Source organism: Gouania willdenowi, chromosome 1, assembly GCF_900634775.1.
Source record: "Gouania willdenowi chromosome 1, fGouWil2.1, whole genome shotgun sequence".
In the NCBI taxonomy this organism is placed as follows: domain Eukaryota; kingdom Metazoa; phylum Chordata; class Actinopteri; order Blenniiformes; family Gobiesocidae; genus Gouania; species Gouania willdenowi.
In genome coordinates this window covers 306574-327134 of record NC_041044.1, presented here as the reverse complement: position 1 = coordinate 327134, position 20561 = coordinate 306574, and the positions used below count along the sequence as shown (strand labels likewise).

Genomic DNA, 20561 nt, shown 5'->3' with positions numbered 1-20561 from the left:
ATTAATTAGTTAGTAGTTATAGATTATTGATTAATTAGTTAGTAGTTATAGATTATTGATTAATTAGTTAGTAGTTATAGATTATTGATTAATTAGTTAGTAGTTATAGATTATTGATTAATTAGTTAGTAGTTATAGATTATTGATTAATTAGTTAGTAGTTATAGATTATTGATTAATTAGTTAGTAGTTATAGATTATTGATTAATTAGTTAGTAGTTATAGATTATTGATTAATTAGTTAGTAGTTATAGATTATTGGTTAATTAGTTAGTAGTTATAGATTATTGATTAATTAGTTAGTAGTTATAGATTATTGATTAATTAGTTAGTAGTATAGATTATTGATAATTAGTTGATTAATTAGTTAGTAGTTATAGATTATTGTTACTTAGTTAGTAGTTATAGATTATTGATTAATTAGTTAGTAGTTATAGATTATTGGTTAATTAGTTAGTAGTTATAGATTATTGATTAATTAGTTAGTAGTTATAGATTATTGATAATTAGTTAGTAGTTATAGATTATTGATTAATTAGTTAGTAGTTATAGATTATTGATTAATTAGTTAGTAGTTATAGATTATTGATTAATTAGTTAGTAGTTATAGATTATTGATTAATTAGTTAGTAGTTATAGATTATTGATTAATTAGTTAGTAGTTATAGATTATTGATTAATTAGTTAGTAGTTATAGATTATTGATTAATTAGTTAGTAGTTATAGATTATGATTAATTAGTTAGTAGTTATAGATTATTGATTAATTAGTTAGTAGTTATAGATTATTGATTAATTAGTTAGTAGTTATAGATATTGGTTAATTAGTTAGTAGTTATAGATTATTGGTTAATTAGTTAGTAGTTATCGATTATTGATTCATAGTAGTAGTATAGTTATTGATTAATTAGTTAGTAGTTATAGATTATTGATTAATTAGTTAGTAGTTATAGATTATTGATTAATTAGTTAGTAGTTATAGATTATTGATTAATTAGTTAGTAGTTATAGATATTGATTAATTAGTTAGTAGTTATAGATTATTGATTAATAGTTAGTAGTTATAGATTATTGATTAATTAGTTAGTAGTTATAGATTATTGATTAATTAGTTAGTAGTTATAGATTATTGATTAATTAGTTAGTAGTTATAGATTATTGATTAATTAGTTAGTAGTTATAGATTATTGATTAATTAGTTAGTAGTTATAGATTATTGATTAATTAGTTAGTAGTTATAGATTATTGGTTAATTAGTTAGTAGTTATAGATTATTGATTAATTAGTTAGTAGTTATAGATTATTGATTAATTAGTTAGTAGTTATAGATTATTGATTCATAGTTAGTAGTTATAGATTATTAGACTTAATTAGTTAGTAGTTATAGATTATTGGTTAATTAGTTAGTAGTTATAGATTATTGATTAATTAGTTAGTAGTTATAGATTATTGATTAATTAGTTAGTAGTTATAGATTATTGATTAATTAGTTAGTAGTTATAGATTATTGATTAATTAGTTAGTAGTTATAGATTATTGGTTAATTAGTTAGTAGTTATAGATTATTGATTAATTAGTTAGTAGTTATAGATTATTGATTAATTAGTTAGTAGTTATAGATTATTGATTAATTAGTTAGTAGTTATAGATTATTGATTATTAGTTAGTAGTTATAGATTATTGATTAATTTGTTAGTAGTTATAGATTATTGATTAATTAGTTAGTAGTTAAGATTATTGATTAATTAGTTAGTAGTTATTATTGATAATTAGTAGTAGTTATAGATTATTGATTAATTAGTTAGTAGTTAAGATTATTGATTAATTAGTTAGTAGTTAAAGATTATTGATTAATTAGTTAGTAGTTAAGATATTGATTAATTAGTAGTAGTATAGATTATTGATTAATTAGTTAGTAGTTAAAGATTATTGATTAATTAGTTAGTAGTTATAGATTATTGATTAATTAGTTAGTAGTTATAGATTATTGATTAATTAGTTAGTAGTTATAGATTATTGATTAATTAGTTAGTAGTTATAGATTATTGATTAATTAGTTAGTAGTTAAAGATTATTGATTAATTAGTTAGTAGTTAAAGATTATTGATTAATTAGTTAGTAGTTAAAGATTATTGATTAATTAGTTAGTAGTTAAAGATTATTGATTAATTAGTTAGTAGTTAAAGATTATTGATTAATTAGTTAGTAGTTAAAGATTATTGATTAATTAGTTAGTAGTTAAAGATTATTGATTAATTAGTTAGTAGTTATAGATTATTGATTAATTAGTTAGTAGTTATAGATTATTGATTAATTAGTTAGTAGTTATAGATTATTGATTAATTAGTTAGTAGTTATAGATTATTGATTAATTAGTTAGTAGTTATAGATTATTGATTAATTAGTTAGTAGTTAAAGATTATTGATTAATTAGTTAGTAGTTAAAGATTATTGATTAATTAGTTAGTAGTTATAGATTATTGATTAATTAGTTAGTAGTTAAAGATTATTGATTAATTAGTTAGTAGTTAAAGATTATTGATTAATTAGTTGGTAGTTATAGATTATTGATTAATTAGTTGGTAGTTATAGATTATTGATTAATTAGTTAGTAGGTATAGATTATTGATTAATTAGTTAGTAGTTATAGATTATTGATTAATTAGTTAGTAGTTATAGATTATTGATTAATTAGTTAGTAGTTAAAGATTATTGATTAATTAGTTAGTAGTTATAGATTATTGATTAATTAGTTAGTAGTTATAGATTATTGATTAATTAGTTAGTAGTTAAAGATTATTGATTAATTAGTTAGTAGTTATAGATTATTGATTAATTAGTTAGTAGTTATAGATTATTGATTAATTAGTTAGTAGTTAAAGATTATTGATTACTTAGTTAGTAGTTAAAGATTATTGATTAATTAGTTAGTAGTTAAAGATTATTGATTAATTAGTTAGTAGTTATAGATTATTGATTAATTAGTTAGTAGTTATAGGTTATTAGACTTAATTAGTTAGTAGTTAAAGATTATTGATTAATTAGTTAGTAGTTAAAGATTATTGATTAATTAGTTAGTAGTTATAGATTATTGATTAATTAGTTAGTAGTTATAGATTATTGATTAATTAGTTAGTAGTTATAGATTATTGATTAATTAGTTAGTAGTTAAAGATTATTGATTAATTAGTTAGTAGTTATAGATTATTGATTAATTAGTTAGTAGTTATAGATTATTGATTAATTAGTTAGTAGTTATAGATTATTGATTAATTAGTTAGTAGTTATAGATTATTAGACTTAATTAGTTAGTAGTTATAGATTATTGATTAATTAGTTAGTAGTTATAGATTATTGATTAATTAGTTAGTAGTTATAGATTATTAGACTTAATTAGTTAGTAGTTATAGATTATTGATTAATTAGTTAGTAGTTATAGATTATTGATTAATTAGTTAGTAGTTATAGATTATTGATTAATTAGTTAGTAGTTATAGATTATTGATTAATTAGTTAGTAGTTATAGATTATTAGACTTAATTGTTTTAGTTATTACATTTACAGTGTTTATTTATTAGTTTGTTTGTTAGCAGGATTACATCACAAGTTCTTCAAATATTTTGACAGAATTTGACCCAAACACAGACCTTAGTTTGTGGAAGATTCCATTCTAGTTTGCAGGGGATCTGGATCAATGTATTGATTCTGGATCAGTTTGAAAAATGGTGACTCATTGGTGACATTTTAAACATTGTTAAATAACTGATCTGGTGTGTGTGTGTGTGTGTGTGTGTGTGTCCATGCATTGTGACATACTGTGTGTTTATTAATTAAAGGATATCAATTAGTTCCAATGCTTTAAAGTGTGAATGATCCTGGTATCATGATCAGGATCATTGATCAGATAACTAATAATATCTGATGTATATCATAGAACATCATATAGATTCTCTGAGCGTCTGTAGTTCATAAATAAATCTTTCTGTTGCTCCTTTTCTTATTCAGTAAAACGTGTTTTACAATCCTCAAGGCTGCTGCGCTGCATGTTTTACATCTGGCTTTGTTGTTACCTTTGACCCTTAAACAGTGGTGGAAGAACAGCCTGAGCCATTGATTGATTGTTTGCTTAATGGAGCTGATCAGGGTGTGTTACAGATCTATGATCAGCTCAGTGACACCACACTTTGATCTATGGAGAAGTTGACTTTGAAGTTGGTTTTCTTTCATATTCAGGTGAATCTACAGATGAGTTGGTGACAAACGTGTGTATGTGTGTATGTGTTTATTTTCATGTTTGTCTATTACTATCAAAGTGATGGTTGGGTTCTTTGTTTGTAAATATGTTTAAAACAAAGTGTCCTGTGACGTTGGCCTCACATTGATTGGTGTGTGTGTGGCTGTGGTACCAGTGACCACTGGTGGTTCATGGAGCGACTTGGTTTGATGAAACAGGTTATTTAGCAGAACATACTTTTTACTCCATGAGGAGATGATGGAACCCCTCCATATAACACAGTCTGTATTATATTTAGTGTAAAATCTCTGCCTAGAGGTTTCTTAGGTTTGGTTATTAACAACTATTAATATCAGAGACTACACAAGATTTACTACACTTATTAATAAGTCACAAGTTCATGTGTTCATTCAAATACATTTAAAAAGGTTCCAACTAATGTAAATATTTAGTGTTATTAACCTTGTTGTTGATCAGTGTGTTTACAGTCCTTATGTTGACTGTTACTAATGAGGGGCAATTCATGTAAATGTAGTAGAGTTCTGCTTCTTTGTTTTCAATATTATTTTATATATTATAAGAATGTGTTCATGTTTATATCCTTATATCAGTTTTCTTCTTTCAGATATCAGTCATTTATTGGTTATTAATAATCTCTCTAATATCAGTATGATCAGGTGTGAATGGTTCTGTAGTTCGATCATCAGCCTGTGATTAATAACTCAACACTTTCCTCATAAATCAGTGTTTATTATTGGAAACATGACAACATTAATGGAGTCTCTTTAGATTTCATTGTGAGTTTAAAGACATTCATGGTGTTGATCAGCCAGTGGAGCAGCGTTAGCATGATTAGTGTTAGCATGATTAGTGTTAGCATTATTGGTGTTAGCATTATTAGTGTTAGCATGATTAGTGTTGGCATTATTAGTGTTGGCATGATTAGTGTTAGCATGATTAGTGTTAGCATGATTAGTGTTAGCATGATTAGTTTTAGCATTAGTGTTAGCATGATTAGTGTTAGCAGTATTAATGTTAGCATGATTAGTGTTGGCATGATTAGTGTTAGCATTATTAGTGTTAGCATTATTAGTGTTAGCATTATTAGTGTTAGCATGATTAGTGTTAGCATGATTAGTGTTAGCATGATTAGTGTCAGCATGATTAGTGTTAGCATTATTAGTGTTAGCATTATCAGTGTTAGCATTATTAGTGTTAGCATGATTAGTGTTAGCAGTATTAATGTTAGCATGATTAGTGTTAACATTATTAGTGTTAGAATTATTAGTGTTAGCATGATTAGTGTTAGCATTATTAGTGTTAGCATGATTAGTGTTAGCATGATTAGTGTCAGCATGATTAGTGTTAGCATGATTAGTGTTAGCATTATTAGTGTTTGCATAATTAGTGTTAGCATGGTTAGTGTTAGCATGATTAGTGTTAGCATGGTTAGTGTTAGCAGTATTAATGTTAGCATGATTAGTGTTGGCATGATTAGTGTTAGCATTATTAGTGTTAGCATGATTAGTGTTAGCATTATTAGTGTTAGCATGATTAGTGTCAGCATTATTAGTGTTAGCATTATCAGTGTTAGCATTATTAGTGTTAGCATGATTAGTGTTAGCAGTATTAATGTTAGCATGATTAGTGTTAGCATGATTAGTGTTAGCATGGTTAGTGTTAGCATGATTAGTGTTAGCATGATTAGTGTTAGTATTATTAGTGTTAACATGGTTAGTGTTAGCATGATTAGTGTTAGCATGGTTAGTATTAGCATGATTAGTGTTAGCATGATGAGCAGTGTTGTGGAATAAATGTGGTGGGGAATCTTTCTTTAATACACAGTGCACTGTACTTTTAGAGACGACTTCACCACTAAAGGAACTAATATCTAATATACGCCTGTGTAATGCATTGTGCAGAGCAGTGATTAACTGTTATGTGTTCATTAGGGGTGAAAAATATCCCTCAACTCCTCGTGTCGGGATGGCGTGGAAGCATCTATAGTGAAAAGCATGTATGTTAGCCCCCTTAGCGAAGCATGATGATTAGGGTTTGTAGTAATTTAATTTAAGTTAATATTTCATGGTTATTTAATATTATTCCCGTGATTCCAAACTTCCTTTAAATCTCAGATCACGGACTTCACTTCCTCCTTCATCTCCATGAGTGTGGGCGGCGGCTGTGCTGACGGCCGTTAGCCGACCTAATCACAAACATTCTGCTTCTTCAGACAGAGAAATGTAACGTTTTAGTGAGCGATGGATCCACAACACGTCTCTATTATGATTATTGTTTGTTCTGTGCAAGGGTGATGCGCGTGCGTGCACTACACCAGGATGTACACGCTGAACGCACACAGATCCGTTTAGAGACAGAGTTGCGTCTTTGGTGTTGCAAATGTTTTTTTTTCGTGGTACTTCCAGAGAATAACGCACGGAGGAGATGGAGGTAGACACACACACAGTATTTATAATAAAATATATTAAATGGGTAAAATAAAACAAATACAATAATAGAAATAATAACAATATTTATACAAAAAATACACAAACTGACTCCAAAAAACATCCATTACAGAAAAATACACCAAACGAAAAAAAATATAAAAATGATTAAAGAAATAACAAACACATTTATTATGTTCATGTCTCATAGAATTAACTGAGATAAATTACACACACTATTTTATTTTATACCCACAAATAAACCCTTTATAACACTACAGCCTTCACATGGGTGTGTGTGTGTATTGTGTGTAGTGTGTAGTGTGTGTGTGTGTGTAGTGTGTATGTAGTGTGTAATGTGCATGTGTGTGTGTGCGTGTGTACTGTGTAATGTGTGTGTGTGTGTGTGGTGTGTGTGTCTAGTGTGTGTGTATTGTGTGTAGTGTGTGTGTGTGTGTAGTGTGTATGTAGTGTGTAATGTGCATGTGTGTGTGTGTGCGTGTGTACTGTGTAGTGTGTGTGTGTGTGTGTGTGTGTAGTGTGTGTGTGGTGTGTCTAGTGTGTGTGTGTAGTGTGTGTGTCTAGTGTGTAGTGTGTCTAGTGTGTGTGTGTAGTGTTTGTGTGTGTGTAGTGTGCATGTGTGTGTGTGTAGTGTGCATGTGTGTGTGTGTAGTGTGCATGTATGTGTGTGTATAGTGTGTGTGTAGTGTGCAGTGTGCGTGTGTAGTGTGTGTGTAGTGTGTGTATAGTGTGTGTGTAGTGTGTGCGTGTGTGTGTGTAGTGTGTGTATAGTGTGTGTGTGTAGTGTGTGCGTGTGTGTGTGTGCGTGTGTAGTGTGTGTAGTGTGTGTGTGTTGTGTGTAGTGTGTGCGTGTGTGTAGTGTGTGTGTGTAGTGTGTGTGTGTGTTGCCTCAGCGTGTGTTTAGTCTTCCAGAGCTGATGAAACTGAATCTGATGAATTATGGGATGTTTTTTTTTGTTTTTATTTCCAATGATCTGATTGGTCGGAGCTCGTTTCCATTTGTTTCTGTGATTCTTTCTTTCTTCATTCTTTCAGCTTTGTTTGCTCACGTTGCTTTACAGGCTGAGTGTGATGACACCAACTAATGACCTGCAGTGTGATGTCATCACTCAGGGTGTGATCATGTGACACTAGTGCGTCTCTCATAGTACTGATAGAACGTCCATGGTTAGACTCCTCCTCTTCCTCCTCCTCCTCTTCCTCATTCCCACTGCTGGCTTTAAATGACTCAGTATGTCACGTTTGATCACCTGAGGACAGAGAACAGAGCGGTTGCCATGGGGACCACACCAGAAGAAATAAAGGGATGTTTCTGGGTAAGCACAGTTTAGGACTAGTTCTTTACTTCTGTTCTCTCACTCCATTCTTCTTCTTCTTTTCCTTTGGCTTCTGTTCTCACACGTGTCCTCCTTCCCCTCATCGTGTGTGTGTTTGTGTGACTGACCAATCATCTCTCTCTGTTCCCTCCTCTGTTTGCATCGCTATGGTGACGTTTCCTCCTGAATGCAGTGTGTGTGTGTGTAGGTTTAGTCAGATGTTGTGCTGGTGCCTGTGTGTTCTCTCTGTAGGGGAAACCCACTCTGCTAAAATCTAAGTGTCTTAGGAAAGTTTCTCTTTAACACTCTGGTTAGCTCCCCAGGCTCCGCCCCTTTAGGACAGTAGCCAATCAGCTCTCTCCTGCCATTTGTCTGATGTGATGTTGGGATGTAACTTGTGCCAGGCATGTGCGTGCATGTGCTAACCATGTGTGTGTGTGTGTGTTGCAGGTGGAGGATGAGCGACAGCAGCAGCCCCGCCCCAACCAGCTGAGGAGGTTAGCGTCCTACGTCTTCTCTTCTTCTACGCTGGAAACAGAGCAGTATCCGCACGGAGCAGGAAGTTTCATCCAGAGGAGCCGCTCTGCTGAGAGTAGCCCCGCCCATATCACGCCCTCCCACCTGTCGGGTAGGCGACGGCACGCTGGCACGCTGCCCGCCCCTGGGAGCCCCCGCAGCAGACACTCAGTGCTCAACGTGTCACGGACGCAGCTGCAGCACATGCTAGCTAAGCTAATGAACAAGAACAGCAGCTGAGCTAACGCTATGCTAAAGTGGACCAGGAGGGAGCTAACGCTACGCTAACCATCACTGACGCACACACACACACACACACACACACACAGTGTGCACAGAGTTGGTCACACACTCCACCTTTAACCCTCATCGCTCTCAGCATTGCAGTGTTCATAATGTTTGCAGAAGTTGCTTAGCCACGCCCCCTGCTGGAGCTAAATGCTCAACAGCCAATCACAGCGCACGCTTTCAAACCTACACGGGAGTTATTTTAGTTTTAGTTTTTTTTTTTTTTAATATTTGCATTTAGACTTCAGGGAAGGAATGACTCAGCAGGAAAAGGACAGTGTTGTTAGCTCATGGTTGTGATTGTGTTAGCAGCTGTTTTATCAATGATGTCATTTCAACTTAAAGTGCACCTAAAACCACTTTGTTCTGCTGAATACATACATGATTAGGTATAAATTCAACTTTATCTATATTGTGCAAATTACAACAATAGTCATCTCATCAAAAATCAATGATTCCACATGAACAGCATCAGCTACAGTGAAGAAATAAATGTTCATTGGAACCAGAGGTAGAGAACATCTGGTAGAACATCAGAAAACCACAGATCAGGAACTGTTAGCATCGTTAGCTCTAGCATCAAGAACCTGAAACATGATAGTGTTCGGAGGTCTGTCTGATGGAGACACCTGGTGCTAGACATATGTGAGTGGATGAGAATGAAGATGTGGTGGACATCAGTAGATGTTGTGGAAGTAGTGGAGTTGGGATTGGATCTAAAGACAGGTTGTTGGTTTAGAAGAACTAACTATTGAGATCAGTTCAGATCAAAGCTGCATGTTGGGGATATTTCAGGATCTGCTTTGTTTAATAAATGACTGATCACTTTGTTTCTAATTGTTATAATTTTATCAGTAAAGAAGTTGATGAAGTCGTCACTGCTCATGTTAACAGGAATAGATCCAGGCTGTATAAACTTCTACCATGTCTGAGGAGAGATACTTCCTTTCTAATTTTAAAGACACATTTCACAATTATATCAGGGATCAATAATGTACTTTATTGATCCTCATCCCACTCTTTAAAGTATTTAAATGTAATATTTTTAGTATTTAAATGTCTGAATGACTGCCGTCTATGGGTTGAACACTGATATTACAATAAAATATTTCTATTGGCTGAGATTAGATCAGTCACTATGGGCCCCGCCCCCTTCTATCAAAGATGGAGGAGGGACTGGTTTCTTAGGCGTGTCTTAACTACTACTACACAACTTAACACTACGTGTTCACTGTAGGACTGTAAGGAACACACACACACACACACACATAGACACACACACACACACACACTGCGTCAGTGAAGAAGAAGAAGAAGTTTCCGTGCAATAAGCTGCAGTAGAACCATGGACCATGTGACCATATGAAGCTGCTCTGACTGTTAATCTCTGATTTCTGCTGTAATGAAGAAGCAATGATGGAGGAATGCAGGTCATCCTCACACGTCCACAGCAATACGTCACATGACTCTGATTGATGATCACTACGTAAACATCTGTACGAGAACGACGTGTGGATGAAGTCCTTTGGACACACTTTGGAACATGAAGAGTAACACACAGTGACACAATGAACACTCGTTTAAACATGTGAACACATCACAAATAAAGCTTTGAATGTTTCTCATGTGGTCAGTGTGTAACCATGTCAACACACACCTGACTCTTTGTCTTTGAGTTTCTTTGTGTTACGGCAGAAATTGCGGTTGACCTCATTTGGAGACATGATTTATTGCTCTGGTTGAATGATGGAGTCCAGTCGGAGCATTGATGGTTTTATAAAAAAGATTTATTATAAGATAAAATAAAAAGGAGTAAAGAAGAAGCTTCCATCCTGAAAGAATGAAAAACAAAGGCTGGTGGCAAAGCAAAAATGCAAAACCCGTTCAAGACCCGTTCCAACGCTCTGACTAACAGTTTCAAAGCTTAAGCTTTTATATATCAGTTATCTTCACTTTTTCACTTTAATATCAAAGAGGCAGAGCTGCTTTCATCAGCATGGGAAAGAAATGTTAACTCTAACAGGAAGCACTTGTGTGTACTAGTGTGTACTGGTGTGTACTAGTGTGTACTGGTGTGTACTAGTGTGTACTGGTGTGTACTAGTGTGTACTGATGCTGGAGAGGTTCTGCTGGTGAACGTTGCCGTCTGATTGGCTGATGTGTGACAGGTGTGTTGTATCTTCTTTGTTCTGAACTAATTGTCTCTGAGAATCACTTCCTGTATCAGAAGAACTTCATCAGGTCACATGGTCTGTGTAGTAAATGTCCCTCTAACGTAATACACACTCAATGAGTATGTTTACTTTATACTATAGTTTATACTGTCTATTATATACTATAGTATATACTGTATTATATACATTAGTATATACTGTCTATTATATACTATAGTATATACTGTATTATATACATTAGTATATACTGTCTACTATATACTATAGTATATACTGTCTACTATAGACTATAGTATATACTGTCTACTATAGACTATAGTATATACTGTCTATTATATACTATAGTATATACTGTCTACTATAGACTATAGTATATACTGTCTATTATATACTATAGTATATACTGTCTATTATATACTATAGTATATACTGTCTATTATATACTATAGTATATACTGTCTACTATAGACTATAGTATATACTGTCTATTATATACTATAGTATATACTATCTACTATAGACTATAGTATGTACTGTCTATTATAGACTATAGTATATACTGTCTACTATAGACTATAGTATATACTGTCTATTATATACTATAGTATATACTGTCTACTATAGACTATAGTATGATTAGAATGATCAGTGTTCCCACTGAAGTACACTTCCAAGTTTCCCAAGATGCATCTGGAACCTCCATAGTTAAAACATGTCCCATATCGTGTACATCCTGGTATTTTTCACATAATCTATTCATACTATCTAATGTGAACGTACCATATACTCATTTAGACGTCACACTTAGTATGAGTAGTACGTTATTTTTAATGCTAATGCTAACCTCACTGATTCTAATAAATTGACTTTAAAGACCTCAGAGCTTTGTGTTCTCCACTGGTTCTAGATCAGAGGTTCTGAGGTGGTTCCATGTAGCTGCTTGTTCTCTGGTTCAGTCAGCTGACCTGCCCTTAAACGCCGACTCTTTTATTGATCTTTGTAGAGCTGAGGGCTCTGATTGGGTATTATCTCCTGCACTTTGAGCTTTAACACAAGGAGATGGTTACCATGGAGATGGTTTGATGTTTAAAGAGCTTCACTGTAACATATGATTGTAGGTCATTAGGATGGATGTGTGTGTCCTGGTGCTGAGAAGGATTGATTGATCATAAAGAACTGATCAGCCTTTTTACACACTATCACTGCTTCATGTGTTCTGATTGGTTCTGAAGAAAAGGACTGAGTTTGTCTTGCAGAGGTCAGATGAGCTGTGTGTGGTGGGCGTGGCCTTTCTACTGTAGTAACAGGGTGACACACACACACACACACACTATAGACTCAGTCATATTCACTCACAGCAGCCTTATGTTTGCTCTCAAAGGGTTTCACTGCTTCACATTGTGCTTTGTGTGTGTGTGTGTGTGTTGCTCCCATTGTTTAGTTTACAAACACACACACACTCACGCCTCTTTTCCATCACTCACTGACTGTACAGTAGTGCTTGTACAATGTAAAGCATGTATTTTAAAGTGTAAATACTTCCTGTGTACATATATATATATACAGTCACTGATGTGCATGTTAATGAGCAGCTTTGGTTTATATGATCAATATCTATGAAAGGAAACACTTGAAAATCTGATATCTAAGGATTAACTGCAATGCATTTTTGTGCCTTTTATAATAATGTATGTAATCTAGACAATCTGAAAAGGCTTGTGTTCAAAAACACCATTAAAGGGTTTTTTGGAAGCACTTCTTCACTTCCTGTTTCTCCTTCATTTCAAATATTTCATTCTCACCCTTTCGTCATCATGTGTTCATCATGTTTATTAAAACCTGTCTTTACTTAAACTAGTTTGGATCTCCTTTGACCATCAACTCCAACTCCTGATCAATAAAGTGATCATCCATGTTCTCCCATGGTTTGAGCACAAACAGAGAAGCAGCAGCTGAAGGTAGAGTCAGGGTCAGCCCAGCTCTGACCTCCTGGTTTGGTCTGATATATAGATATATATTACATCTAAACTAGCTTCTCTATGAGGACGTGTTACTTACTGTATGTGTTGAATTAAAACATTGTCTCTCTGCAGGTGATGTCGCACCCTGAGCCAACCAGCCCCTCCCCTCCGTCTCCAGACTACCGTACCAAGGGTCAGAGCGATGAGAAGGAGCACTTCCACATCCTTCCTCAGCTACAAGCCAAGCGAGCCGACTTCCTGACCGTCATGCTAACAGGCACGCTGCCTCAGCGCCGGAGCTTCGCCACACCACACCAAGAACTCCCAGAAGAACTGGGGCCGAGAGACGATGACGTCACAAAGAGTGAGTCCAACAGCGAGGCCAGTCAGAAGAGCACAGAGCGCAGCCAGGAGGCGGCACCATCCACGCTGATGGCTGAGGACCAGAAGGTGACGAAGGAGCACGCCTCAGCTGCAGATGCAGACCCTGATATGGAGGACGCCTCCAAAACCCTGGTCCTGTTTTCTCCTGGAGACACTCGCAAGTCTCCCTCTGGTGGTGATCCCATGCTGGAGGCAGACTTAGCCACCCCCTCTGCTCTCAAGTCTCGTAACGAACACTTCCTGTCTGTGGAGGTGAACCTGCCCGAGGCCTCAGAGCCGGGTCGGTTGTCCCCGGCACTCAGATCAGACTTGAGACCTTCTCCTCCCATTGCTCCTGCATCTCCTCCCTTCACTAAGGTAGAGCGCACCTTCATCCACATTGCAGAAACATCCCACCTTAACGTCATGTCTTCCAACGGTCGCCCCTCGAAGGACGCGGATCCAGAAGTCTTTGCTGCGAAGGACTCAGCTTCAGAGCTGGAATCCAACAAAGAGACTAAAGAGTTTTTGTTTGAGGCGGAGTCAGATCAGTCAGCTACCAAACAACCAAATACTGACACCTGCCCCCATCCTCCAGAGGAGCAGGTCCATGAAGGTCATGGTCCAATGGAATCATTTTCCACAGCTGGATCACAGCCCTCAGCTGCTCATAGGTCCAAGGGGCGGAGCCGCATCCCTGTACTGGTCTCAGAGGAGGAGTCTGCCTCTGAGAAGCTTTCCTCCACCTCGGCTCGGGACCGGCTCCATCACAGGGTGAGGCAGCTGGACCTGGCCCGCCTGCTGGTTCACAAGCAGCAGGGTCGCTGGATGAGGTCCAGGATGCTCTCCGGAACGTCGTCGTCACTGTCCTCAGGCGACGATGATCGTCCCAGAGCTTCTGAAACTTTGTCCACCACGGGCTCAGAGGAGGACACCCATACCTCAGAAACATCTGGAAGGAGCTGCCGGCTCAGAGAGGCGGACCAGGACACTAAGGAGAGTAGGAGCAGGATCCCCCGACCAGTGAAAGCTGTGAGGAGATCTCCGAGGGGAGGCAGTGCTCCTCCTGCAGCAGCCTCTCCCCTCTCCGTCCCAGAGACTCCGCCCATCAAAGCTGCGTCCGCTGTGACCAATGGGTAAGCTCCACTCCAGCTCTTCTTTTCTGAATGTTTCTCTTCTCATTGTTGACTGTTTTCTTCTCTAGGAATCCAAAGATGGGACTGAGCATGCTGAGCAGCCAACGGAGAACCAAAGCTGCCACGGCCAGGCCCACATCTTCCTCTACACCGTCCCCCGCCCCGTGTGGAGGCAGCCCTCGTATGCCGCTGCGCGCCCTGTTTGGAACCCGACGTAGCCTTAGCTCCGCCCACTGCAGAACTGACAGTCCTTCTCCTCAGCGAACGTGTCCGTCCAGGCAACCGCTGTCAGTGCGAGCTCCAACGGTCCCCATGCTGCCCCCCAGGACTACAACCAACATGCGTCGCAGCGCCTCACAGGACGCCTCCACTCCGTCCACTTTAGCCATGGCGGCGCCGGCCAGGACCAGAACAAAGCCCGTTGGTGCTACTAGAGGTGACGCCAAAGCCCGGGAGAAGGTCACGGCAACCAGATAGTAGATAGTGAGCGACGTTTCTCTTTAAAGGCTAATGGCTAACAGCTAACATCTAACTCATGCTATCCTACAGGCTTCACAGATGGAATGTTTGCACTTTATCTCCAGCCTTTAAACCATCTGCTCTCCTACCAACAGTCTCTGTGTGGGGGGGGCTCACAGTGCATGCTGAAGGATGGGGGGTCAGAGTTCATCCTTCCTGTTACTAGCCACAATAATAGCTAAAGTGTAATCGTTTGAATGCCTAAACCATGTGACTAGTAGACTTCCTGTCTCCTGTTGCATTGCTCCGCCTCTTTGTGACATAACAGGCATGCTTTATTTCTCTTCCTGTTTACGGTCTGAGCTGCTGTAAATAATAGTCACGTCCCATTGAAGCATCTTTATTTTTATCTCAAATCAACTCTTTCTGTTCCAATGTGTTTGTTACGCATGAGAAAAACAGGATGGACCACGAGAAGCAGCTCAGGTCCTGATTCAGGATTCAGGGTGCCCACCTGTGAAGTAAAGCCTTGGTCATGTGATGTGGGAGGAGTCTCGTCTTTGTTCTGTCCGTCAGATTGTCTGAGAGTTAACGCAAACATGTTTGTATATTTACAAACAATTAGAAATTATTAGTAAACAATTGGTGGAGTGTAAAGATAATGGTTGCTATGACAACAGAAACATTTGTTTCACGTTTCTGAGCCAAATAACGACACTAAGAGTTATCGAGACGTTGGCTCCAAAATATCGGTACGAGTTACACACTGAAAATGTTCACATTACATTGGATGGTATGTAAGAGATCTGTGCGCTAAGCTAATGGGCTAAAATAATAGGCTAAGCTAATGGTCTGAGCTATGGTGCTAAGCTAATGAGCTAAGCTAATGGGTTCAGCTAATGGGCTAAGTTAATGGGCTAAGCTAATGCGCTATGCTAATGGGCTAAGCTATGGTGCTAAGCTAATGAGCTAAGCTAATGGGTTCAGCTAATGGGCTAAGCTAATGGGCTAAGTTGATGGACTCAGCTAATGGCCTAGGCAAGGCAAGGCAAATTTATTTATATAGCGCATTTCATACTCAAGGCAACTCAATGTGCTTTACATGATAAAACATTCAATTGTTTAAAATCAATAAGAACATTTAAAATCATCAGTAAAATCAATGAAAATCATCAACAAACACGACATCATCAACATGACCATAAATCTCTCTCAATCATACACAGTAGAGAAAAAAAGTTCCTTTATCTTTGATTTAAAAATGTTCACATGTGATGCTGACTTCAGCTCTGCTGCAGTTTGTTCCACTTCTTTGCAGCATAACAACTAAACACAGCATCACCATGGTTACTGTGAGCTCTGGGCTCCACTATCTGACCTGTGTCCATAGATCTCAGAGACCTGCTGGGTTCATACCTGACTAACATCTCACTGATGTATTCTGGACCAAACCCATTCACACATTTATAACCAGCAGCACAACTTTACAGTCTCCTCTGAGGCTGACTGGGAGCCAGTGTAATGTGTTCTGACCTCTTTGTTCTGAACCAGCTGTAGATGTTTGATGAAGACCATTACAATAGTCCAGTCTGCTGGAGATAAAAGCATGGACCAGTTTCTCCTGATCTTTCTGAGTCATTAAACCTTTCACTCTGGAGATGTTCTTTAGGTGGTAGAAGATGTTTTTAGAAGGCCCATTAGCCTAAGCTAATGGGCTAAGATAATAATGACCTAAGCTAATGTGCTAAGCTAATGAGCTAAGCTAATGGGTTCAGCTAATGGGCTAAGTTAATGGACTCAGCTAATGGGCTAAGATAATAATGACTTAAGCTAATGGGCTAAGCTAATGGACTAAGATAATAATGACCTAAGCTAATGGGCTAAGCTAATAATGGGCTAGGCTAATGGACAGAATTCCTTCACAGAAAGTGGTTGAATACAGTTTGTAAACATACGTGTTCAGATCACTATTACGTTTCTGTTTACAGGGGATACTATGGGGGTGTCATGGCACTAACCACACCCCCACCACATTGTTCCCTCTTGTTTCCTTGAGGCTAAATGATGAACTCTATCAGGAGAACTTACCTGTTGGTTCAGGTGCTGATCCTCATCCAATCCATGAACACATGTCCTTTCACGCAGCTTTCATCACAGTTTCTAACCATATTTGTACACTTCCGACACCTAACTACTCAGCCATGGCTCGTTTCTGCTGCTAACAACAGCTTGTGATGCTGAGTGGAAAGTTGGTGAGAAAGTGATATTTAATCATCTCCTAACATACAACCTTTATCACTGAGGGAGGGGCTACACACGGCTGCTGAAAAACTACACTTCCTGTTACGCCTCTACCTCCCACAATGCACCAGTTATTTAAAGGGAACATATCATGGTTTTAAATCCTTCATTTTTACATATAAATCATACAGTTGTGGTCTATATAAAGCAGAACTGCAATGCCTGGGTCTGAATTCCTCATTATTATAGCTCCACCCCTTTTCTGCCCATTTTCTGATGTGCTTCTGAGAGCAACTCGTTTTGGTGCTGTCTCTTTAAATGCAAATGAGACACTCCATACCCCGCCCCCTCTTCAGGTGACACTCGGTTCAACTCCACCCTGTTCGGCCATTTTTGTAGTTTGATAGAAGAGATATGGCTATGTAGCGGAGCATAAACTTTATATTCAGAGGTTATTTATAAAATGTCAACAACGTTAGACTTGTCCATCCAGCCTTACATGTTCCAGCCAGAGTCTGACCCAGTGGAGCGAGATGAAAATGAAGATGATGAACCTGCAGAACCCTAACAAGTGAGCTAACACAAGCACCGAGCTAACGCTAGCGCCAAGCTAACGTCACGAAATGCATTTTAATACAGTCTTTTCTGAGACAAAAACGTCAAAATGAAATGACTAATGAAAACTTTAGACTTAAATTAAATCACGTAGGCCATATCATCAAGGATCTAAAACGAGCACACAGCGCTAACATATGAAGACGGTGCAACTGCTAATGCTAACAAAACAATGACAGGGACGTCTTATCATCACACTTTTTAGCGTTATTTACAGCTTACCGAAGTGCTCTGTTCATCGTCTCCAAAGATAGAAGGAATTGAACCCTCAATCAGACAAAGTCTTTCTGTAAATCCTTCTTTATACTGGTGGAGGTTGATGAAGCAGTCATCATTGAAGTGCTTCACACACACAAAAATGACCTTATCCACAGATGTGGTACATTTCTATAAAAAATAAAACTCAACCAGACACTTTGAAAAGGTTCTGATGCTGGGAGACGGTGTAATGAAGCGTGTGGGTTACTACATCCAACAACCCAACATTTTGGCTTATCCTCTCGTAACTTCTGCATCCTGGAGCTTGGACTACAAAATAAAAGCCAGAAATAAAAATGGTGGATTGCTCAAAGTGTTGGACCTGGAGTTGATGTCTTAATTTGGCAGTTCTGCTGCAAATACTGTGATGTAATAGTTCAAAAAATGTAATAGAGAATAGAAAAATCTAAACAGATTGAAAAATATGAGCAAAACAGAATATAAAGATATCTACGGAGCACCTGAAGAGACTAATTTGATTTTTTCTGTACTTCTAAACACTATAAATATACAACAAAATGCATTTAAGGGCTAAAAAAGTGGATTTAGCATCATGTGTCCCCTTTAAAGACAAACAACGTGACCATCAACCAACGTGTGTCACATCCTGATTAAAATGGAGACTCTCTATAGTTTATGATCTAAGGTATAAAATCATTCTAAAGTCCTTTTAATGTGTTTTTAATAAAAAACGTGCACATATTTGGTTTATTGGTAATACATTAAACACATTTTTTTAAGACTTTTGATTTTTTAATGTCAATAATCACTGATGGTCCAACAGACACACAACATGTGTGTATTTCTTGGTGCACACAGGGAGGCAGACATCACCTGCTCAGTAACTGATCCTCCACAGAGCGTCTAAATGATGTCACATTAGTGCCAAAAGACTGAAACAGTACAAATCCTTCTGTAACACAACCAGAGCCTTGGTGTAACCGTTCACTGTGAGTTTGCATGTTCTCCCTGTGCTTTGCTGAGTCTTCAGGACTTCCAGTTACTCACATGCTAATTCTTCTCTCACACAGGAAGTGACACGCCCTAATCTCCATGAGCACTTCCTGTCAGATGTTCAGTCTTTGTGGACCATATGATGGCTCTGATGGTTTTATCTCCTCTATGACTGAAGGTCAGCCAAAAGACATGATGATGCCACCTCCGTGCTTCACTGTCCTTCTGTTCCAGGGAGACCTACACACAGAGGATTTAAACATCTGAACATCTCCAAACAAAGGAGAAAGGTTGTATCACCGACGGGAGGTTTACCTGCTACACCCATGGCAACACAATAACTAGAACATCTTAATTATCTACCTATAAAAGCAAGGGACGTCTGTGTGTGTGTGTGTGTGTGTGTGTGTGTGTGTGTGTGTGTGTGTGTGTGTGTGTGTGTGTGTGGAGCAAATATCTCCCCGACACGGTGCGAGTTGGACCTGAAACTTTGTCAACAGGTTCCAAATACCCCGAGTGTGTGTATCTGTTATTTTGGAATAATCTGGTCATTTCAAAATGTTTATTTTAATATTATTTCACTTCTGGACGGCCCCGAAATGAAACCTATTCAGCTTTTGACCTCAGGGTGTGAGGGGGCGCTAGAGCACCATCTATATCTATATCTATATCTGTGTGCGTGAGCTCCTGTGGACTTCTCTTTTCTCTTTTGAGGAAAAATATTTTTTTACTGTTTTTTATTTGGTGATGACGTTTCAAAACGTTTATTTTCATGTTAGTTTGACCGTACGATATTTAGACCAGACAGACTCACCCTGAAGTTATTGATGACAATGGCTGCTGTGTTGACAGATGTACATTTATCAGCAGCGTGTGTGTGTGAGAACTAACGGAGGAGATTAGAGTCCAAGGTAGAGAGTCACACACACACAGACACACACACACACACACACACACACACACTGATCAGGTGCGCTTCACTATCGATCATTGTCTACGTGTGTGTAACAGACCACCATTTAGTCCGTTACATTCTGTGTAACGACACCCGTCCATTGGGTGGTAGTGACTGTGGTGTTATAGTCAGATCAGTAAACGGTGCTACATAGTGAAGGTCACCTGATGATTACTGCAGCTTCTCTCACGTCACACCTGCCTCTACATCTAACTACTGACAATAGATACATTTAGTGAAAGTTACACAGGTACACACACACATTATTATGCCCATAATTGACCACTCTTCTTAAGCTCCTCCCACTATATGAATACATACTTCCGACGAGCACTGTACTCAACTTGAATCAGTTTGTGCTTATGCTAAAACAATGTCGGACTCCGTAATTTTCTCTGGTCCCTTACCAAATCTGACCAGTGATGACATGTATAGCCTATAGCATGTCATCATTTAACCGCTGGCTATCGAGGTGGTGTCCAGAAAACGAGGTGGGCTTCATTGATAATTGGAGATCCTTCTGGGGAAAACCGAACCTGATAGGAAGAGATGGAATCCATCCTACTTTGGAGGGAGCATCTCTACTATCAGAAAACATGGCACAGTCACTGTTATGACATCTCA

General features: G+C 37.4%; 1 protein-coding gene across 5 annotated transcripts in view; it reads left to right on the top strand.

Annotated features, from left to right (window-relative positions):
- The window catches only part of LOC114465759 (tau-tubulin kinase 1-like), an 85492-nt gene extending 66407 nt beyond the window's left edge, over window positions 1–19085 (top strand). For 4 of the 5 annotated variants that reach the window (XM_028451015.1, XM_028451001.1, XM_028451007.1 and 1 more), the window contains 2 exons: window positions 13089–14455; window positions 14524–15292. In XM_028451015.1, coding sequence (XP_028306816.1) covers window positions 13089–14455; window positions 14524–14932 — 1776 coding nt within the window. In that variant the 3' untranslated portion in view covers window positions 14933–15292. Of the gene's footprint in view, window positions 1–13088; window positions 14456–14523; window positions 15293–19059 lie in introns of those variants that run through there. The other variant, XM_028450993.1, reaches the window with a different exon arrangement.
- The last annotated feature ends 1476 nt before the right edge of the window (window positions 19086–20561 follow it).